The 24,201-nt window shown below is 41.6% G+C and overlaps 1 protein-coding gene across 1 annotated transcript in view; it reads right to left on the bottom strand.

Annotated features, from left to right (window-relative positions):
- Nucleotides 1–24,154, bottom strand: part of pigf (phosphatidylinositol glycan anchor biosynthesis, class F) — a 68,197-nt gene extending 44,043 nt beyond the window's left edge. Inside the window, exons 1-3 of the mRNA XM_063055675.1 lie at nucleotides 23,748–24,154; nucleotides 23,564–23,655; nucleotides 18,052–18,168 (exon numbers count right to left, since the gene is read on the bottom strand). Of these exons, the coding sequence (XP_062911745.1) occupies nucleotides 18,052–18,168; nucleotides 23,564–23,655; nucleotides 23,748–23,978 (440 nt within the window). The 5' untranslated portion in view covers nucleotides 23,979–24,154. The remainder of the gene's footprint in view (nucleotides 1–18,051; nucleotides 18,169–23,563; nucleotides 23,656–23,747) is intronic.
- Between the last annotated feature and the right edge of the window lie 47 nt (nucleotides 24,155–24,201).

Here is a 24,201-nt window from a genome sequence, read left to right on the forward strand (position 1 = left end):
GGGCTCTAGTTCCCAAGCTCCCTTTCACTCAGCAGGGCCCCAGTCTCCACATTCCCTTGAAACTTGCTGTGTTCACCGGAAGAATTACATTTCTACAGCATGGCATCTAAAACATATTTTTAAAGTTCACTGAAGCACAGACAGAACAACCTCTGATGGTCTGGAAAATCTACGGGTCCAGTACCAAAGTGCAGATTAACAGCATTATACTGAAAATTAATTTCTTCACTTTTGCAACTCTTAATTACATCAGTAATCTGTATGATAACTTGTTCACAATCCTTTATAAATGTTCTAAGTTTTTGAAAAAAGGGATATTGAAATAGAAAATCATGCTTACTTCAACCTTGGCTTTTACAATAACACATTGAAGTGCAACTTAAACCACGATGACTATCAAATAGATGTTTACTAGAGTTTTTCCACAGCACCACCTTCCCCACTTGATGACAATAACAAGGGTTTGATGACAGTAACAACTGAATCACATAAAAACATTGTAGCATTTAGTGTGAATGCCAAACTGGGTTTATTTCAAAGGGATCTGGTCAAAAAGATGCACAAAATAGCAATAAGATAGACTATTCCCCAATTCCAAATCAATTTGCAAAGGCACCATGCTTAATTCAGCACAGCTGTCAACACTTTCCTGCACGGCTATCTGAGAAGGGCATCAGCCATTAAACTCCTGCCCCTTGTGGGAGCAACATAAATTGTGACTCCTATTGGAGAACTGAGGGCCAGCATCAGAAATAGAAAGGGGAAAGAGTATTCAGATTTTTGGAGTTGGTGGGGAAGGAACTCGGGGGGCGGGGGGCAAGGGAAAGAGGAAAGAAGATAGAAGACTATATTAGAAAAGCCAAAAAGAGATGCAGATGCTGGTAATCTGAAACAATGAAACAGGTAACTCTGGAGATGCTCAGACAGCACTTGTGGAAAAGGCAAGAAAATGGAGAGATGGGAGGAGTGGAGAGAAGAAAGGGAATGTCTGTGGTAGAGTGGGGAGAAAGGTTATCCAAATGATACAATTACTTTCTTGTGCCACCTAGTCAATCATCTGTAAGGAAGAGTGTGTGAATAGATGCAGGTTAATGAAGGCAGATGCGGAAGAATGGGAAAACAAACAATCTGCTGGAGGTTTAATACTACAGTTGTTGAAAATGTGAAAGGGAAGGCTGGGGGCAAAACATTTAGCTGTACTGATAACAAGTATGGATAGAGAAAAACTGAGTTCATGTTTCAGGCACATGACTTCACATTAGAATTGGCTAGTTATGACACAAACAGGAATGAATGGTTATCTGAAATTGTTGAATATTCAGTCCAGAGATGATGAGGTATGGTTTCTCAAGTTTAGATTACCTTTATTGGAATAGTGCAAGAGGCAAAAAACACAGTCTGGGAGTTGAATGGAAAATTAAAATCATAGGTGAGTGGAAACTCAGAATCAAAGTTGGGGGAATGACTTATCCAGATGCATACATACACACCAAGACCATCTACATTCCATCCCCTCTTTCATCACTAATTTTCAATCCTCTCTGCCTCCCAGTCAGGACATTGGAAAGGCCACTTGGCATTCTCAATCCTTACAGTTTTAACTAGAACTACAAGAATCTGAATGCAGCTCACCTCCACGGGACAAGAGTCTGCACTCTGCACTGCTACTCCAAAGACCAACATCAAAGGATGAGCACAGAGGAATACTCCAAGCTATATTCTGGCACCAGGCATTTTATTGTGGAGAGGGTCACCACAGAGAAGGTTCATACTACCCCAGAGGACTCAAGTAAACACAATGATTGGAATGCTTTCATATCTAGACGGTCACAAATGCACAATGTTACCCTCTCAGGAACAATAATTCTGAATACTCACTCACCTCATTTAGCAGAGCAATGCCAATTATGAACATCCAACAGATGCAACCAATGAGTAGTTTGCAATTCTAAAGGAGCAAGATGATGCTACATGTGGGCAGGCTAGTGTTCCTGAAATACAAAGTTGCTACATGAAAGAGAAAGTACATAGGAATTCACGTCTCTTCATCATGAGCAAAGCAATGCACAGCTTTGGCACAGCAACTCTGACAAAAAGACTAAAGGCCAGATTGCAGTGATTACACTTGACAACAAAGATTTTGCCTCCTGTGCATGTATCTTCTGCGTTTTGGGCTGCTGATCATGAAACTCCCCTATCACACACCACTTTTTTTGAAATTACCCATAATTGTTATTTCAATTCGTAATTCAAGTCAGAATAACTGATGCCAAGATTAAGGAAGGCATTTTTGTTGGCCCACAAGTCAAACACGTCATCAATAACAGGCAATTCAAAGAACTTCCAGTGGGACCGGAAATAAAAATTCAGATGGAAGGCATTCAAGGATGTTGAAAATTTTCTTGGCAACTGCAGAGCACCAAACTATGTACAGCTGGTTGACAACATGCTTCAAGCATACAAAACCATGAAGTGCAGCATGTCACCAAAGATTCATTTCCTGCATTCTCACTCAGACCTCTTCCCTGCAAATCTTGGTGCTGTCAGTGACAAGCACGGTGAAAGGTTTCAGCAGGACATTGTAGTCACAGAGAAACAGCATCAGGGCAACTGGAATTCATCAGTGCTGGCTGATTATTGTTGGACACAAGTGAGAAGCCTCAGACACTGAACACAAACAAAAATCATCAACAAAACCTTTTTTTGCTTAGTTGAGCAATTGCAAAGCATCAGCACTGCTATGCAATTAAATTCATTATAGTCAATAAAAGTTAATTTCTTGTTTCTCCAAACTCCTACGTAATACAAGTAGTCTGAAATTGTATTCGTGCTCAGATTCAAGTGGTCTATCATAAACCGAAAAATTTCTGAGGAAGCAACACTTTCAAAGAAGTTTGCTGCCCAGTGTTATTTTATTGTGTTGCTTATATTTAGAGATACAGAGCAGAACAGGCCCTTCCAGCCCAATGAGCCACACCACCCAGCAACCCACCTATTAAACCCTACCCTAATCACAGGACAATTTGCAATTACCAGTTAACCGGTAATTAGAACATAGAAGAGTACAGCATAGGAACAGACCCTTTAGCCCACAATGTTGTGCAAACCAGCTAAAAATAAAAACCCAAAAACAAATCCCTCCTATCTACACAATATCCATATCCCTCCATCTTCCTCATACTCGTGTGCCTATCAAAACACCTCTTAAAAGCTTCTAATGGATTTAACTCTACCACTAGACCAGGCAGCGCATTCCAGGCATCCACCACTCGAGTAAAAAAAAAAACACTTACTCCTTACATCACATTTGAACCTTTTCCCTCTCACCCTCAATGCATGCCCTCATGACAGGACAATTTACAATGACCAATTAATCTACCAACCAGTATATCTTTGGACTGTGGGAGGAAACTGGAGCATCTGGAGAAAACACATGCAGTAATGGGGAGAACCTACAAACTCCTCACAGGCAGCCGTGGGAAATACTCCTGCATCTGTTTCTTATAACCAGGTTTTTTAAAAAAGCTCTTCTAAGAGCATACAAAACAGAAGCAGAAGTAGGTCATACAATCCCTCAGAGCTTCCTCAACTTTCATTAAGATCATAGATCAATAAGATCATTTTACCTTCACAACATCTTCTGATTCCCTGGATGTACAAAAAATGTAATCAGCCTCCACCTTGCACACAATTGTAACACTCGCTTTGCCAAGTGGCATGATCTCGGGGTAATAACCCCCTGCCCGGCCAAACCCTAGCACTCTTGTTTGGGTGGATGCTGCGTGTTCTGTCCCGTGTAACATCAGTACCCTGAAATAACATCCAGTCCACAGTGTGCGGTTAAACGATTAAGATTTTATATTTAAGCATGGGGTTAATAGAGAAACAAAAGAAAAAGGAAAACAAATAAAAGGCACCAATAATCTAACAAACATGTCCAGTGCACACGCTGGAGCTCACAGATTCCCTTTCGCTGATTCTCCTTCACTTGTCATTGACCCCTGGGCTCCCGACCCAAGCCCAGGCCCAGCGGGCCCGGCAACCGTTTCCTCAAGCCACCTCTTCTCTCTCCATCCTCTTCGCGCCTTCTCCCCGAAGCCCGCGCAAACTAATAGCTTTCACACAGAAAGAATAACATCTATCCCAATTGGTTAGCAAATGAATACAAGTCCCGTTATCACTAACTGCTATAGAGAACCACTGTCTCAGCAGTTAACAGTACAGAGAAGCCATTTTATTCCCCTTAGCAGTAACATAAAAGAAGAAACCCTTACACAATCAAAAAGCAAGCACCTTTTAATGGGGAAAATTTCAAAGGTTTACAAACCACTCCGGTTAAAGAAACTTCTTGTCGCTGCATTGATGCATGCTGAACCTATACTCTAAAATCTCAGGCTGAAGAAAAGTTATTCCAGCACATTTCCTGTAAATCCCTTTCAGTCTGATATATATTAATGAGGTCACGTTACAGTGATCTAAAAACTTGTTGGTATAGACCAGTCTCTCCCAAAACAACAATCCCTCATCCTGGGATTCAATCTAACAAACCTCCATGAAATTAACTCCAGGGCAGGAATGGCTTGTTTTAGGTATGGGGTACTGCACACAATAGAACATAAAGCACAGAACAGTACAGCACAGGAACAGGCCATTCACCCACAATGTTGTGCCGAACCAGCTAAAAACCAAATCAAAATCCTCCTACCTACACCATGCCCATATCCCTTCATGTGCCTATCCAATGTCTCTTAATTGCCTCCATGTACCTGCCTCTACCACCATACCAGGCATCCACGACTCTGAGTAACAAAACTTACTCCTCACATCTCCTTTGCATCTACCCCCTCTCAACTTCAGTGCATGCCCTCTGGATATTAGATATTCCAACCCTGGGAAACAGATGCTCTCTATACTTCTCATAATCTTGTAAACCTCTATCAAATCTCCCCTCTGCCGCTCTAGAGAAAAGAAATCAAGTTTATCCAGTCGGTTGCTTGACACGTGCTCTCTAAACCAGGCAGCAACCTGGTAAACCTCTGCTATACCCTCTCCAAAGCCTCAACATCCTTCCTATAGTGGGGCGGCCAGAACTGTATGTAAGACTCCAGATGTGGCCTCACCAGACTTCTATAAAATTGCAACATAACCTTTTGACTTTTGAACTCAATGCCACAAACAACAAAAGAAAGCATTCCATCAGCCTTCTTAACCACATTATTGACCTGTGTAGCTACTTTCAAAGAGCTATGAATTTGGATCCCAAGATTCCTCTGCTCAGCAGCGCTGTTAAGGATCTTGCCTTTATCTGTCTCCTTGCATTTCTGCTACCAAGGTGGAACACCTTATTTATCTGGGTTAAACTCTATTTGCCATTTCTCAGCCCATATCTGCATCTGATCTATATTGTGCTGTATGCTTTGCTAGTCTTCTACACCAGGGATTCCCAAAGGGAGCATATGTGTGTCCTTAAGGAGCGTTAGGAAATAGAAGTCGCTAGGGAGCATTCAAGATTCTTTGGGGAGGGTTTTTTTTTAACTTTAAGTGGCACCCTAACTTGTGCAGAAGACCTGACCAACTGTTAGTAGAGCAGGCACCTCCAAAAAAAGGATGAGGCACAGGAACACAGGAAGAACCATAGCACTGCAGGTGGTGAGCACTCGTCTTCTGAAACTCTACAATCTCACCAGACCTTACCAACCAAACAGACGTTACTGGGGATGCATAAATTATCAAATAGGGTTCCCCTTGACATGCGACACAGAACAGGTTTATGCAATTTAACAGTCGGTGTCAAGTACACCCTCTCAACTTTCCCTACAGACCTACCGAAAACCGGTTACGTGACTGTACAGCACTGGCCAGAACCAAACGGTGAAATAGGACCAATTAGTGAACCTACTGACCCCGAGGATTCCTCTTGAGGTGCTCAAAGTGACCTCAGCTTCATATGTGCAGTCAAGAACCATCTCTGGGGATTATGAGACCTTACGTGATTGGTCAATCGCGCTAAATGGAATAGTATAAAGGTAGCTTGCCAAACATCAGCTCTATCCTAACATTCAGATTCCAATCTGAATCCTTGTTAACGTAATTTTCGCTGCTGTGATCGACTTCATCTTCACTTCATTCAGTTCCTTCGGATGCTGCTACCATCATTCCATCCGTGTCAACTCACTGCCATCATCAATATTTGATATGCATTCAAAGTTTTAGTTAATTTAAAAAAAAATTTAGCCCTGCTAATGATGGATAAATATGTATAGCGTGACCTCTACAGTTTGAAGGTGGTAAAGCCATGAATTCTAATGCTGCTAACAAACAGAAACTACAGAAAGTGAGTCAACCCAATGTTACTTACCTGGAGTATGGTTTTGTTCCATTCCCATCAGATCAGCAATGCCCCATGTTTCTTATTTGTAATACTGCACTGTCTAATGAAGCCACGAAACCATCAAGATTGCAGGAACACTTCCATAAAAGACACCCTGAAAAGGCTACTTAAGGTATTAATCAGTTCTAGAAGAAGAAAGAAGCATTTGAAAAGCATTGCACACTCGAGTCATTTGCCAAGAAGCTGAAAATGATGTTGATAGTGGTTTCATCGTTTTTATAACATTTTATAACATTTCCAAATGATAGCAAAGTGTGAAAAATCTCACACAATTGGTGAAAGATTAATAATGCCGGTTCTCAAAATGGCTACCAGTATTTTAAAAATCAATTCCTGGGTAATAACTTAGTAGTTTGTTGTACTGACGAGTGAAGATATCGAGTATCAACTATGCTCAGAGCTACAAAGAACAGAATTTGTGAGACAACTGGATCAGTCAACTGTTCGAGGCAACAAGGCATTGGTAATGGCATATGTATAGTTCATCAGAAACGGAAAATCTTATGAAGAGATTCTCTTTTGTAAAAATAAAAACAAATATCAATGGAGAATCAATCTATGACAAGCTCAAAATGTATACTGATGATAAAAGTATTTTGATTAGGAACATGATTTCTTGCTCAACAGATGGAGCACTGTATTATGACAGGTTGCCATGCTAGTTTAGTGGCATTTATGAAAAAAGAAATTCCAAGTCCATTTGCAATCCATTGTGTAATTCATCGTCGACATCTTGTAGCCAAAAACCTCAGCTGGCGAATTTTTTCAAGCACGACTCTTGTAATATCTGCTATCAACAAAATTAAAGCTCATTCATTAAATAGCAGAATATTTTGCCAGCTGTGCCAAGATAACAATGAAGAGTTTGAATGCCTGCTTCTTCACACTGGGGTGCATTGGCTGTCAAAAGGCTGCTGCTTAAAACATTTCTTGGATCTTTTTGACACTGTGGTTGAATTTTTGCTCAAGGTTGACTACAGCTTGGGAAACAAGATTGAATTTCTACTGGAGATATGGCAGTTTCCCTGTATGGAAAGTATGGCACTCTCTTTCAGACAATGATTTGCAAGTACTTACACTTGCGGTCACTAAAGGATAAAAAGGATATAAGGCTAAAATGCTTTTCAGAAATGTCAGCATTTGTGATATGTGGCTACACTCTCATACGAAGTTTCCTGGTCTTTGGAGAAGAACCAAACTGCTCTTTATTGCATTTCCATCCTCCTGCTTTGTTAGAGGAAGATTCAGTACAGTGAACCACACACTCACAAAAAAAAGAAACGCTTGGACATTGCTGTTCAGGGCACAGGTACTGCGTAGGCTAGGTTTAAAGACAAAACAAAAATTTCAAGCAGAATCATTTTTCTCATGTTAGTATATGGTAGATACGTCATTACACTATGGGGGTGCTGGAGAGTATGTTGTGCCAAAGAGGGACATTGGTAAGCATGAAAGTGCCTTAGGGGGGCATTGGGCTAAAAAAAGATTGGGAAACAATATTCTATTCACAACTCCAACAATCTTGGTATCATCTACAAATTTACTAACTCACCCATCTACATTTTCACCCAGGTCACTTAATACATCACAGCAGCAGAGGTCCCAGCACAGATCCCTGCGAATTCCACTAATTATAGACCTCTAGCTCAAACAAGTCCCTTCAACCACTACTCTGTGTTCTCTGCACAAGCCTGCTCAGAATCAAAACAGCCAATTTGCCACAGACCACCTCCTTCAGAACCCTTGGGTGCACCTCATCCGGGCCAAGAGACTTATCTATTCTTAGTCCACTTAGCTTCCCAAGCACTTTCTCTCTAGTTACCTTGACTGTACCTAATTCTAGTCCCTGATACCTCTGGCTATCAGGTATATTGCTCATGTCTTCCACTGTGAAGACTGATGCAAAATACTCATTCAGTTCCTCCGCCATCTCTTTGTTATCCATTATAATTACTCCAGCATCATCTTCAATCGGTCCCATATCTACCCTTGTCACTCTTTTACTCTTCATATATTTAAAAAAACTCTTAGTATCCTTTTTTTATGATAATCACCAACTTCCTTTCATAATTCATCTTTTCTTTCCTAATGACTTTCTTAGTTTCCTTCTGTAAGTTTTTAAGTCTTCCAGTCCTCATTTTTCCCACTAATTTTTGCTTCCTTGTACGCCGTTTCTTTTGCTTTTATTTTTGCCTTAACCTCTCTCGTTAGCCACATTTGTGCCATTTTTCCATTCATGATTTTTTTTCTTGGAATATATTTTTCCTGCATTTTCCTTATTTCTTGTAGGAATTTCATCCAATTCTGCTCTGCCGTCCCTCTATTTAGCTTACTTTTCCAATCGACTTGGGCCAGTTCCTCTGTCATACCACTGTAATTTCCCCTGTTCCACTGAAATATCGATACACCTAATACCAGCTTCTCCTTTTCAAATTTGAAACTGAACTCAATCATATTATGATCACTACTTCCAAGGGGTTCCTTTACCTCCAGCTCCCTAATTGCCTCAGGTTCGTTACACAGCACCCAATCCAAAACAGCCGGTCCCCTGGTGGGCTTCTGGACAAGCTGCTCCAAAAAGCCATCCTGTAGGCATTCTACAAACTCCCTCTCCTGGGATCCATTACCTTCCTGACTTTCCCAATCCACTTTCATATTAAAATACCCCATAATTATCTTGACATTTTCCTTCTGACACACTTTTTCTATTTCCAGCTGCAACTTGTAGTCCACATCCCGGCTGCTGTTTGGAGGCCTGTATATAACTGCTATTAGTGTCTTTTTTCCCTTGCCATTTCTTAATTCTACCCATAAGGATTCTACCTCTTCTGATCCTATGTCCCTTCTTTCTATTGATTTGATATCGTTACTTACCATCAGGGCCACGCCACCCCCTTTACCTACCTTCCTATCTTTCCTATACACTGTGTATCCTTGGATATTCAGCTCCCAATCACATCCATCATTTAGCCATGACTCGGTGATGGCCACAATGTCATATCTTTTAACCTGCAGCTGTGCAGCAAGGTCATCTACCTTATTTCTAATGCTGCGTGCATTTAAATACAGTACATTTAGATCAGTATCTGTTGCCGATTTTGCTATATTTCTATTTTGCAGCAAATTATCCTGTATATTCACCGGCCTGTCCTTCTTGCGATCTTTGCAGCACAGTATTTTTGACTTATTTCTATTTTCCTCTTCCTCGACCCTAACACCTTGGTTTCCTTCCCCTTACCAACTTAGTTTAAACCCTCCCTAACAGCTATATTAAACAATCCCGCCGGGATATTAGTACCTTTTGAGTTCAGGTGTAATCCATCTTTTTTGTACAAGTGATACCTTCCCCAAAATAGATCCCAATGATTCAAGAATTTCAAGCCCTGCCCCCTGCACCAGTTACTTAGCCACACATTCATCTGCTTAATTCTGCTATTCTTACCATCACTAGTGCACAGTTCAGGCAGCAATCCTGATATTATTACTCTGGAGGTCTGGCTTTTCAATTTTCTTCCCAGCTCCCAGTAATCTTTCTTCAGGACCTCCTCTCTTTGTCTGTCTATGTCATTGGTACCAACATGTACCAAGACTTCCGGCTGCTCGCCCTCTCTCCTCAGAATACTCTGGACTCGATCTGAGACATCCTGTACCTGGGCACCAGGGAGGCAACACACCATCCGGGTATCCTTGTCTGGCTCGCAGAATCTCTTGTCCATCCCCTTTACGATGGAATCCCCTATAACTACTGCATTTCTTCTTGCTCTCTTGATTTTGGCACTGGGCAGAATGCCAGAGTCTCATTCACTGTGGTCCTCCTCTGTCAGGTCTGCCTCTTCAACAGTATCCAAAACGATATATCGATTTCTGAGGGGCGACTGTCACAGGGGTGCTATCGACTACCTCTCTATAGGTAGTATCTATCACCTCCTCACTTTCCCTAATTAGTCGAAGGTCATCAATTTCCATCTCCAGCTCCTTAACACGGTCCTTCAGGAGCCTCATCTCAGTGCACCTGGTGCAGATGTAATCCTTGGGGAGGCTGGGAGTCTCCCAGGGTCCCCACATCTGGCACTCCAAGCACAACACTAATCCTAGATGCATACCTCTCGTGCTACTGTTTGTACTAATACCAAAAAACTGTAACTTACTCCGTTACTATGAGACTCAATAGTCGCAGGAAGCCTCTTCCCGTCTCCGCCGAAGCCCGCTGAGCCAAAGCCCTTTCACTCTGCACCCTCTCACTCCGCAGCCCACTCCGCAGCCCACTCCGATGCTGCCCACTGGATATGGCGGTTTGCTTTTTAAACTATTCGCGCTCAACTGGCTGACGTCACGCGCCTGCGCAGTCTGGCCTCTCTCCTACTCCGAGAAATAAAATGTCTTCTCGCTGGAAATCCTTAGCCTCTTACCGCTGTCTTCTTGATCCAAAGAGAAACCAAGTACTTCCAACGAATGAACTATACATATGCTTAAGTTTCCGTTTCATTATTACAAACACTTGACAGTAGAACTTCATCCACAGAGCTGCCCAAAAATGAAGTAGATTGCTACTGTTCATCTTATTTCAAACTCAATTCTTAGCATGATGGCAGAGAATATCAGGTGATTCCGATAAGAGGTGACCAATATGATATTGCCCAAATAGGCCCATATTACATTGTGTATTTCTACCAACTTTGCTTCTTGGGAGTATTTATTTTGTTCCTGCTGAATCACCAGCCTCTAGTTTCTTATCTTCACTGACAAACCGCAGCGTCTAAGTCATTCTTTTCCTTCTGCACATTGACATTTTCTACTGCTAATTAAAGAGTTTAAGATTTTTCCACTTGCACACATTTACATTTCAGAGTGTTTTAAGCTCAGACTTATTTCTTTTTCTATTTACCATGAGTCAGTTCATATCTGATTTGACTACTGGGAATAAGTACTCTCCAACTCAATTAATATAAATGTCACTTCGCATTATTGGATCCAGTCCAGTTTAGGAACACATAACCTTCTGTTTCACAATGTCAATAAATAATGAGATAACTATAGCCTTTTGTCAATAGTTAATGTTCTCACAATTTTACTGTGCGGCATCACTTTTTCCATTAGACAGGTTATTCAGAATTACTTCATGCAAGTCTTAAGACAAAAGATTTTTCATGCTCCAAAAACATTGAAATCTTTCTTGTGCAGAGAACTACCATCAAGTTGAGTGTTCTCAATACCCAAACCCCCACAAAAAGGCACAAAATTGACTGCAAACGAGTATCTTAACAATTTCAAACAGCTGTATCAAAGAGATTTACACATGTTGCAATGTGCAGACAGTTTATTACAACAGTCATTACTTTGATGCAAAACAGCATCAGCACTTAAACAATGTACACAAAATGACAGAGGAACTCAGCAGGTCAGGCAGCATCTATAGAAATGAATAAACAGTTGACGTTCCAGGCGAAGACCCTTCTTCAGGACTGGAAAGGAAGGGGGAAGATGACGGAATGAAAAGTTGGGGGGTGGGAGGGGGGAATAGAAGGATAGCTAAAAGATGATAGGTGAAGCTAGGTGGGTGGGAAAGGCAAAGGACTGGAAAGGAAGGAATCTGATAGGAGCAGAGAGTGGATCATTGGAGAAAGGGAAGGTGTGAAAAAGTAGAGGCCAGAGTGGGGAATAGAAAAGGGGAGGGGGATAGATAATATTTTTTAATAGAAGGTGAAGTCAATATTCATGCCATCAGGTTGGAGACTACCCAGATAGAATACATGGTGTTGCTCCTCCACCCTGAAAGTGGCCTCATCATGTCACAAAAGGACCAACATGTCGGAATGGGAATCGTTATTAAAATATCTGGCCACCAGGAAGTTCCCGCTTTTAGCAGATAGAGCAGAGGTGCTCGATAAAGCTGTTCCCCCAATTTACAACAGGTCTCACCAATGTAGAGAAGGCCGCATAAAGTTCATTGGAGACAAAAAACGACCCCAGCAGATTCGCAGGTGGAGTGTTGCCCCACCTGGAAGGGTGCTGAATGCAGCCCTGAGTGGAGGTTAATGGGTAGGTGTAGCACTTTGGCCGCTTGCAGGGATACGTGCTGGGAGCGACGAATGGACAAGGGAATCGGGAATCCCTGTAGAAGGTGTGTGGGGGTTGGGGAAAGGTAAAAATGTTTGGTGGTAGGATCCCTCTGGAGAGCCAAGGAAGGGAAGGGAGGGAGCAGTATGAGAGGGGGAGTGAAAAAAACAACATAAGATACAGAGAGTACTGAATTTCTCCAAGCACAAAACTGAATTATAATGGAGCAATGCCAGAAACGAAATCATGACTTCACAGGAACCAATGCGATCAATATCGCATTATACTGTTCTTTAATGCACTCAGATATACCCCATCTACATTCCTACATCTTCCTACAAATGAAAGCTCTCTTATACAAAAGAACCCTGTAACTATTATAAGGAAACCTATCTCCTCACACCAAGACAAAAACTGTCTGAAGCAGATAGCCATATAGATAGGAGAGTACACTTGGACCCTGCATAGTGCTGATTTATTCAATTCTTTATTGATGCTCCCTCATTAATTTATACCATTATTTTCACCCACATCTCAAAAACAACCTGCAACATCCAGGGTGGGTAGTACATCTAACATGTCTAGGAAGAGCATTAGCATGGACGTGAAACTACAAATGATACGGCATTTGGAAGCTGGTGAACGTCAGGTTGATGACGACGCCTCTTTGAAATTGGCTACTTCGATCAGAACAATTATACAAAACACAGGCAAAATGAAAGCTTCTGCAATGATGACCTCAAAGGTTATCATCAACAAAGGTGACTCGTTCAAGGAGCTCGAAAAAATGGAAAATTGACTAAATGTATGGGTGGATGACCAAAGACAATGAAACGTGACCCGAAGCCACCTGGTAATATTAGAAAAGGCAAGAAGTAGCTTCGATCATATTCAAGGAGAAGAAGATGATAGGTCAGTAACATTCACAGCCAGCAGAAGTTGAAGTAGCTAGTGCAGCCCAAGATTTTCCTGCAACACACACGACCTGAACTTATCATCCCAAACTTGTCTCCAATGTGGATAAAACGGGCCTATTTTGGAAAAGAATACCTTCTTGTACTTTCATTTCCAGAGAAGAGAAACATGCAACTATTTCAAGGCTGCAAAGAACTGGTTATCTCTCTTGCTAGCAGACAATGCTAAGGGTTACTTTAAGTTAAAGCCCATGATTATGTATCATTCTGAAACACCACGAGCAGAGAAAGGTATTTTAAAGTCAAGTCTACCAGTGATTTGGAAATCTAACAAGAAAGCCTGGGTGACGATTGACGTTTTCCAAAATTGGTTTACTTCACATTTTTGTTCAGCAGCGAAGTGCTATTGGGAGAGAATGACCTTGAACCCAAAGCATTCTTGGTGCCTGATAATGCCCCAGACCACTCTGAGAATCTTGACATGCTTCGGACCTGCATTCCTGTAGGAGAGAGGTGTTCACGACATGATTTCCTGCTACCAAGAACTGCTTCACGAGAGGAAAAGGGCAGTCAAATCTCAACACCTACTTGAAAAAGAAGCCAAAATTAGAGGAGGACCCACAGCAAGGTCCCTCCAAGATATAACCACCACCCACTTCCCTCTGCCGCTGCTGCGATGTGTTGCTGCTCCACTGATGCAGAGGTTAGGCCCATTTGCCTGTTTGTTACACCAGGAATTACCGTGTAGAAAGAAAATATCATACATCACGGGTTTGTTTACTTTTTAAAAAATCAGGCACATATCCATCTACATAATGTTATAATGACCCCACAAAGCGCTGATTTACAGAGCGCACCACCTCTAGTGAACATGTCCTCAATTTTAACCGGGGTCTGAACCTAGGAGAAAGACTTCATCAGATTGTAGGTGAGGGACCTGTTCCTAGGCAGAGGGAATCACTAAAGCACCAAATAACTATCGTTTTCTCTGTTAAAAAATGGACTTTGCTTAAGCACAGCTCTTTGAGTAGCCTGCAGCAAGCTTTTGAGTTGCTTTGCGCACTGTCCTGTCACAACGTGAAAGTCCCTTTGAATCTAGAGCTCAACATGATATGGCTTTGCTTTTTGGTTTCTGAAACTGGGAACACCAATTTGTATCAGAAGAGCATCAAATATGAACTGCTTGATCACATTACTTGGTGTGCATCTGACACTGAGAATACAGTAGACTGGTAGAATGGATAGTGACTGGAAATGTCCTGCCAATTTTCTCAGTTCATGTAGAAATGAACTCAGTTCACTCTAGCTCAACTTAACTCTGATTACATTGTATTTTTAAACTCTTTGTTATTCAGCCTACGTTCTAAGAAAATATTCATACATTTTGCATCAACCAAGTGAAATGTACTACACTCCCATTCCTTTTATTGCTAACCTCTGTAGCAATAACCCCAGTCAATCTCATCTTCTCCTGAAACAAACATTCATATTATTGAAGCCCTTCTTAGATCATAAGACATAGGAGCAGAATTAGGCCATTTGGCCCATCAAGTCTGCTCTGCCACTCAATCATGGCTGATCCTTTTTCCCCTCCTCAGCCCCACTCCTTGGCCTTCTCCTCATACCCTTTGACGCTGTGTCCAATCAAGAACTTATCAAGCTCTGCCTTAAATACACCCAATGACCTGGCCTCACAGCCATCTGTGGTAGCAAATTCCACAAATTCACCACTCTATGGCTAAAGAAATTTCTTTGCATCTCTGTTTTAAATAGATGCCCCTCTATCCTGAGGCTGTGCCCTCTTGTCCTAGACTCCTCCACCATGGGAAACATCCTTTCCATATCTACTCTGTCTAGGCCTTTCAACATTCGAAAGGTTTCAATGAGATCCCCCCCCTCCCAACCTTCTAAGTTCCAGCAAGTTCAGACTCAGAGCTATCAAACATTCCTTGTATGATAACTCTTTCATTCCCAGAATCAGTCTTGTGAACCTCTTCTGAACCATCTCCAATGCCAGCACATCTTTTCTAAAATAAAGGGCTCAAAACTGTTCACAATACTCAAAGTGAGGCCTCACCAGTGCCTTATAAAGCCTCAACATCACATCTCTGTTCTTGTATTCTAGACCTCTTGAAATGAATGTTAACATTGCATTTGCCTTCCTCACCACTGACTCGACCTGCAAGTTAACCTTTAGGATGCTCTGCACAAGGACTCCCAAGTCCCTTTGCATCTCAGATTTTTGGATTTTCTCACCATTTAGAAAATAGTCTTCACATTTATTTCTCCTACCAAAGTGCATGACCATGCATTTTCCAACATTGTATTTCATTTTGCACTCTCTTGCCCATTCTCCTAATCTGTCAAAGCCCTTCAAGCCATTGCTGCTCTGCTGTTATCCCTGCCAGTATCTCCTTCCAATTTACCTCTCTCATACCACTGTAATTTCATTTACTCCACTGAAATACTGCTATGTCAGACTTTACTTTCTCCCAATAAAATTTCAAGTTGAACTCAAACATATTGTGATCACTGCCTCCTAAGAATTATTTTATCTTAAGCTCCCTAATCACTTCTGGTTCATTACATAACACCCAATCCAGTGTAGGGTTCTCAGTAATGTTAACTGTTAACTGCTAATAATAAAATGGCTTCTCTGAAGTGTTATAATGAAATAGCTTCTCTGTAATGTTAACTGATGAGGTAATGTTCGTTGTAGCTGGAATGTTTGGGCTATAATTGTAGATAATGGGGAATTAACCAATGGAAGTTATGCTATTCTCTCTGTTTGTGTGGGAACCTGAGTAAGTGCGTGGGAAGTTCGCCGAGGAGAAGCGAAGAGGGAGGACACGCAGGAAGTGCTCTGGAAGACCACCGTGGTTGGTCCCAGTCCGAGGGTCGTGGAGTTTGGAGGAAATCAAATGGTGGACCGAGGATATTGCATGAGCTCCAACGTGTGCACGAACTGTATAATCTCTATTCTTGGCACCTTTTTATTTTATATTTTTGTTTCTCTACTAACCCGATAGCCACAGTGGAATCTATAAAGTGTAATCGTTTACACGTACCTTGTGTACTGACTGATATTTTAAGTTGTGGGTTTGTGCTGGGGTGCATTACACAGCACCTACGCAAACGTGAGACACAGTTTGGCGGGCAGACGGCGGTTTCCTCTAGACGAACGTGGGTTGGTAGAGCTGAGTGTTACACAGGATAGCGGATCCCCTAGTAGGCTCAATGACAAACTGCTCTAAAAAGCCATTTCATCGGCATTCAACAAACTCACTCTCGAGATCCATTTCCAAACTGATTTTCCAAAACCGTCTGCATGTTGAAGTCTCATTGAAATATCATATCATTGCCCTTTTGACATGCCTTTTCTGTTTCCTGTGGTCCATATCCCAGCTACTGTTGGGAGGCCTGTATATAACTGCCATCAGGGCCCTTTTACCCTTACAGTTTCTCAACTTAACCCACTTCCATGTCAAAACTTTCTATTGATTTGATATCATTCTTTACCAGCAGAGCCACACCACCCCCTCTTCCAACCTTCCTATCCCTCCACTACAACATGTAACCTTGGACAACAACTCCCTACTACAACCTTTCTTCATCCACGACTCAGTGATGGCCACAACACCATACCTGACAATCTGTAGTAGTGTAATAAGATCATCCACCTTATTTCTTATACTCTGTGCATTGAGATATATTACTTTGAGTACTGTATTTACTACCCTTTCTGATTCTGCAGCCCTAATGCACTGATACTCACCCTACTGGTTGCAATTATATCCTATTATTTGCTTGCCGTTCCTGACAATCTGACTGCACGCTATCTTTGTTTTTTTTACCATCCATTCTATCCTGAGTCCCTTCACTCCAGTTCCCGCCCCAACAGCTCTAACAAACCTGCCCGTGAGAATATTAGTTACCGTCACTTTTGAACAGGTCATAACTCCCCCAGAGAAGATCCCAATGATCCAAGAACCTGAATCTCTACCCCCTGCACCAGCTTCTCAGCCACGTATTAATTTGCCAAATCATCCTGTTTCTACCCTCACTGGCACATGGCACAGTCAGCAATCCAGAACTCATAACCCGGGAGGACCGGCTTCTCAGCATTTTACAAGCTCTCTAACTTCTCTTTTTAGGACCTCTTTGCTTTGCCTTCCTATGTCATTGGTACCAATATTTACCAAGACACCTGGTTGCTCTCCCTTCCTCTCCAAAATGTTGTTTAGTGATAAATAGAACACCTATTGTTGGAATATTTACTAATGAGGATTCTGATTAGAATGGATAGCGAGAGGCTCTTTGCTTTGGTGTAGAAGTCAAAGACTAGAGGTCATGAGATTTAAATACAGGGGAAGTGAATTGAGGGTGAAATTAATTTTAAAAATGTATACAGCATGTGGTTGGAATATGGAATGCAGTGGGGAACATTGTGTGAACTGCATTGTGTAGCAAAGAAAAATTTGCAAACCTGGAGAAAGAATTGCTGGGACTAGAGAATTGTTTTAGTAGAAAACTATTATGAATATTATAGTCTCTGATTTGTTAACTATATATCAAATTGTGCTATGGAAACCAGTCTGATTAATCAGATGATTGGACAAGCAGTGGAATTGAAATAGTCTGGTTTCCCTACAAAAACCTAAATCAAATACTACACATTCAGCTGCTTACCCATTTTTGCTAAAGACACGTATCCATGCTTGCACACTGGGACCCCGCATACACAGGCATCGAAATGTTGTGAAGGTAGACAGTAGAACAGCGAATGAAAAGGTTTCCTTGAAGGACCTGTAAAATACAAGGCATCAATAAAACACTGCTTCTTAATTGATGTCTTCAAAAGTGTTTAACATACGTTTACTGCATCCCAAAATACGTGGCAACTAAGTCTTTCTAAGTCTTAAGATTCTTACCTGGACATTTACCGAAGTTAGGAAAAGCTATCTAACTTTCATAAGAATGTGAAAGTACCTCTAACACTGTGCATTGTCAGATACTTTATGCACAAGGTCAAATAGTGAGTGGAGGTCTTCTCAAGGCACAACAAAAATATTTGGAGAGCATCCAAACTATAAAAATGTTTCTCCTAGGCCTATCTGTAACCAAATGGAATCTAAAATGAGATTTGTTTATGAATAGAGTAAAAAGAGTCAGTAAAAATGTCAAATATTACCCTTCCCTCCCCTCTTTCAGCTTTTTCCAGACCTTGGTTCGTCCCATTTAAGAAATAAGAGAAGCCATTCTACCCCATACATCTCCTCTAACTTTCAATAAGATTATCCTACTTTCTTGCGATAACCTTATTATTGCCTTATTTCTGCAAATCCATTGGGTAAAGAACACCAAGTATTTATTAGCTATGGTTGAAGAAATTCTTCTCATCCCTAGTTGTGAATGGCTGACACTTATTTTGAGACTGTATTCTCCAAGTCTAGACTCCTCTGTAGGTGGAAATTCTATCCCTCAGTCAGGGGAAATATCCATCCTGCATCTACCCTGAACATCCCACAAGAATTATGCATATTTCAATGAGATCACCTCTTATTCTTCTAACTTCATGGCAACATAGGCCCAGACATCTGCATTGCTCCTTAAAGGGTAAACTATCCATCCCAGGAAACAACCTGATGAATCTTACTCATACTTTCTTGGTCGCAAGCATATCCTACTGGAGTAGGAAGAGCAGACTACCACACAATAATCCAGGTGCAATCTCACCAGGTCACTGAATTAAAAGAATTCTACTAATTGCAAAATATTTTATTTCATAAGGGAGGACAATCCTCTGGTCATAACAATGCATTTATTTATTGATTGATTGACATACAGCATGGAACAGACTTTCAACCCTTCGAGCCCTTAATTTAATACTAGCCCAATCGAGGCCTAACCAATTAACCTACCAACTGGCAAGTCTTTGAACTGAGGGAGGAAACTGGAGCACCCAGAGGAAACCAACACAGTCACGGGGAGAATGTACAAATTCCTCACAGGTAGCTGTGGGAATTGACCCCAGGTCACTGGAATGTAGAGCATTGTGTTAACCCTTATGGTACCGTGCCAGCCATCAAACATCAGGGTGCAACATGTTTCTATTGATTGACCAGTTTGTTTCATTACTTCCTGTCTAGTATAGACATCAGTAAGAAATCCAATAGAAAGTATCACTCTGGTGTCCATGCCACTTGGGTCCAAAGTTCAAAATACATTTATTATCAAAGTATTTGTTACCATATCGTTCCTGGTGATTCATTTTCTTGCAGGTGTTTACAGGGGGGAATACAATAGAATTCTATGAAAAACTATAAACAAAGACTGACAAACAACCAATGTACAAATAAAATACTACTGAGAACATGAGTTGTAATGAGTTCTTGAAAGCAAGTCTGTAAGTCATAGAATCAGTTCAGAGTAGTGATCATTGAAGTTATTCATGCTGATTTAGGAGCCAGATGGTCAGTGTTGTTAACTGTTTCTGAATTTGGTGGTGTGGGACCCAAGTCTCCTGTACATCCTGCCCGATGATAGAAGTGAGAAAAGGATATGGCTAGATGGTGAGGGTCTTTGATGATGGATGCTGCTTTCTTGTGGCAGTGCTCCAAGTAAATGTACTTAATGGTGGGGAAGGCTTTGCCTGTGATGGACTGGGCTCGATGAACTACTTTCTGTACGTTTTTCCATCTCTGGTCATTGTTGCTTCCATACCATGCCATGATGCAACCAGTTACGATACTCTCCATTGTAATGAAGCTATTTCAAAATGAGGCCATTATATGGAATACAATTGTTAACCAAATTATTCTACATAGCTTGTTTAGTATAAACCAATATGAATTGAATTGCCTCTATTACTTACATCCTTCATATACATGAGGAGTCAAAATCATTGTTACATCTCCATCTAAATGTGCAACTTATAGTGATTTATAATAAATAGTATGTACAAGAGGATAGTCAATATAACATAGAAATGCAGTTGTGTCAGCATGAGTTAAGCAGTCTGTTGGCCTGGTGGAAGAAGCTGTCCTGGAGCCTATCGCTCCTGGCTTTTATGCTGCAGTAACATTTCCCGGATGGTAGCAGCTAGAACAGTTTGTGGTTGGGGAGACTCGGGTCGCCAAAACGATCCTTCGGGCCCTTTTTACAGACCTGTCTTTGTAAATGTCCTGAATAGTGGGAAGTTCACATCTACAGATGTGCTGGGCTGTCCGCACCACTCTCTGCGGAGTCCTGCCATTGAGGGAAGTACAGTTCCCACACCAGGCAGTGATGCAGCCCGTCAGGATGCTCTCAATTGTGCTCCTGTAGAAAGTTCTTAGGATTTGGGGGCCCACACCAAACCTCTTCAACCATCTGCCAAGAAAGAGGCACTGTTGTGCCTCTTAAATTAAATGAAGAAAATATTAAATTTATCATCACAGGGGACTGTCTTGTCTCCCTTTCTCTTCACCATTTACACATCGGACTTCAACTACTGCACAGAGTCTTGTCATCTTCAGAAGTTTTCAGGTGACTGCCATAGTTGGATCATCAGCGAGGAGATGAGGCTGAATACAGGGCTACGGTAGGAAACTTTGTCACATGGTGTGAGCAGAATTATCTGTAGCTTAATGTGAAAAAGACTAAGGAGCTGGTGGTAGACCTGAGGAGAGCTAAGGTACTGGTGACCCCTGTTTCCATCCAGGGGGTCAGTGTGGACCTGGTGGAGGATTACGAATACCTGGGGATACGAATTGACAATAAACTGGACTGATCAAAGAACACTGAGGCTGTCTACAGGAAGGGTCAGAGCCGTCTCTATTTCCTGAGGAGACTGAGGTCCTTTAACATCTGCCGGACGATGCTGAGGATGTTCTACGAGTCTGTGGTGGCCAGTGCTATCATGTTTGCTGTTGTGTGCTGGGGCAGCAGGCTGAGGGTAGCAGACACCAACAGAATCAACAAACTTATTCGTAAGGCCAGTGATGTTGTGGGGCTGGAACTGGACTCTCTCACGGTGGTGTCTGAAAAGAGGATGCTGTCTAAGTTGCATGCCAGCTTGGATAATGTCTCCCATCCACTACGTAATGTACTGGGTGGGCACAGGAGTACCTTCAGCCAGAGACTCATTTCACCAAGATGCAGCACAGAGCGTCATAGGAAGTCATTCCTGCCTGTGGCCATCAAACTTTACAACTCCTCCCTTGGTGGGTCAGACATCCTGAGCCAATAGGCTGGTCCTGGACTTATTTCATAATTTACTGGCGTAATTTACATATTACTATTTAACTATTTATGGTTCTATTACTATTTATTATTTATGGAGCAACTGTAACAAAAACCAATTTCCCCCAGGATCAATAAAGTATGACTATGACTATCAGCATGTACAAATGGCAATTATTGGCGGAACATTAATAGAAGGACAAGAAAAATCCCACAAGTTTTAGGATTAGTGTAACCTTTGTCATATATAGCAGTATTATGAAAACAGTAACAAGGCCTGGAAACTTGCAGATGGGAGGATTTCAGCACAATAAGGAACAACTGCACCATGTGCAAAAGCCTGGGGAATGACTGGAGCTTGGATCTCAAAGCAGGACTTGAGAAATGAGATTCAAAGTGAAATAAATTTTGAAAGGAAACAATTGGAAAGCGAAATTAAATGCAACAATGTTCAGGAGAGAGATGGGGACCCATGTGATTTAATGGAAAAATACACTGAACCTCCAGTCAGAGTGAAGCAGAATGTTACAATATATCACGAGAAATAATATATTCTGAAAATTATCAGTTACAAATAAAAAGCTTTTATATGTAGTAATATAGCAAAACAGTATTCTGCCTCTGCTGTTGAAATGGCTTGCTGCTGGAACCCTTGTTGTTTGTCATTTATATCAATAACTTGAATGAGAATATATGGTAAGCTTGCAGATGACACTACAATAAGTGGTGTCAGTAACAGTTAAATATGGTTGTCAGGATTTACAGAGGGATATTGATCAGCTGGGTAAGTTGGCCAAAGAATTAAAAAAGAATGTAGGGTTTGATATAGGTAGGTTTGAGGTGTTGCATTTCGGGGAGACGAATGAGGGGAGATGAATGGTAGGGCTGCTGTAGAACACGGGGACTTAGGAGTACAAGTACATCAGCAACAAACACAAGATGCTGGAGGAACTCAGCAGGTTGGGCAGCATCTGGAGTCGACGTTTCAGGCTAAGACCATTCACTGAGACCCAAAATATTGACAGCTTATTTCCCTCCGCAGGTGCTGCCTAACCTGTTGAGTGTCTCCAGCATTTTGCCTGTTGCTCAGGATTTCCATGGTCTGCAGAAGCTCTTGTGTCTTCAGTATACTGACCCCTGAAAGTGGTGTGACAGGTAGACAGGGCAGTGAAGACAGTTTCTGGTATAACTTAGCCTTCAACAATCAGGACACTGAGTATAAAAGCTGGAAGTCTTATGTTGATAGTGCAAAACAATGCTGGAATATTATAAGCAAACACGAGAAATTCTGCAGATGCTGGAAATTCAAGCAACACACATCAAAGTTGCTGGTGAACGCAGAGCAGGCCAGGCAGCATCTCTAGGAAGAGGTACAGTCAACGTTCCGGGCCGAGACCCTTCGTCAGGACTAACTGAAGGAAGAGCTAGTAGGAGATTTGAAAGTGGGAGGGGGAGGGGAGATCCAAAATGATAGGAGAAGACAGGAGGGGGAGAGATGGAGCCAAGAGCTGGACAGTTGATTGGCAAAAGGGATATGAGAGGATCATGGGACAGGAGGCCCAGGGAGGAAAAGGGGGAGGGGGGAAAACCCAGAAGATGGGCAAGGGGCATAGTCAGAGGGACAGAGGGAGAAAAAGGAGAGTGAGAGAAAGAAAATGTGTATATAAATAACGGATGGGGTACGAGGGGGAGGTGGGGCATTAGCAGAAGTTAGAGAAGTCAATGTTCATGCCATCAGGTTGGAGGCTACCCAGACGGAATATAAGGTGTTGTTCCTCCAACCTGAGTGTGGCTTCATCTTTACAGTAGAGGAGGCCGTGGACAGACATATCAGAATGGGAATGGGATGTATTCATTTTTTTTTCACCCTTAAAACACCAATTTTTAGCCCTTTCAAAAAAAATGGAAGCCACAAACGTCTATAATTTTGAGCTACATTTTGTAAGTACTTTTGCAGAAGTTTTAAATATTTACTTACACTAGTAGTGGTGCTCCATATAATACAATTACTCCATGAAACATTAAACAGGAAGTCAAGAATAACAAACAGGACTTGATAGTCTTTGAGATCTAGACAAAAATAAAAGACAAAGACACCATTTAATAATTTAAAAACAAAATTCACCGTATTTAAATCTAGTAAACATATATCACAATCTTACCTTATTACTGAAGGAATTCTTTTTGTTCGATAGAGTGTTCGTTTCCAGTAGTGAATGCAAAACAACGCTAACAACCGCCACAGAAGCTGAACAAATGTACAGCCACACCAGGTGCGTTTCAATCACAGAAAAGTTATCCAAAAATAAGGAAGGTACAAAAGTAGCAAAGAGAACCGACAGGATGAGAATTATGTGTGCTGAGAACATGCCTCTTAACTCAACGTCCTTCATGCTGATGTCTGCAGTGTGTTACAACAGTTAAAAATCAGAGCAAAGAAAGCAAAGTAAAATACTTCTGAAGCTGCGTTTTCAGTCCTGTATCTGGTTCACAAGGATTATTCCCCTTTTCCCTTATTACAAATCAATCTCCCCATTGACGCCATCATGAATCAAACAACCTGCTCCACTACGGCGGAAACGCAGGGTTCAGACCGGCAATTGGTAACACAAATCG

This window comes from Mobula hypostoma, chromosome 8 (assembly GCF_963921235.1).
Source record: "Mobula hypostoma chromosome 8, sMobHyp1.1, whole genome shotgun sequence".
NCBI lineage: Eukaryota > Metazoa > Chordata > Chondrichthyes > Myliobatiformes > Myliobatidae > Mobula > Mobula hypostoma.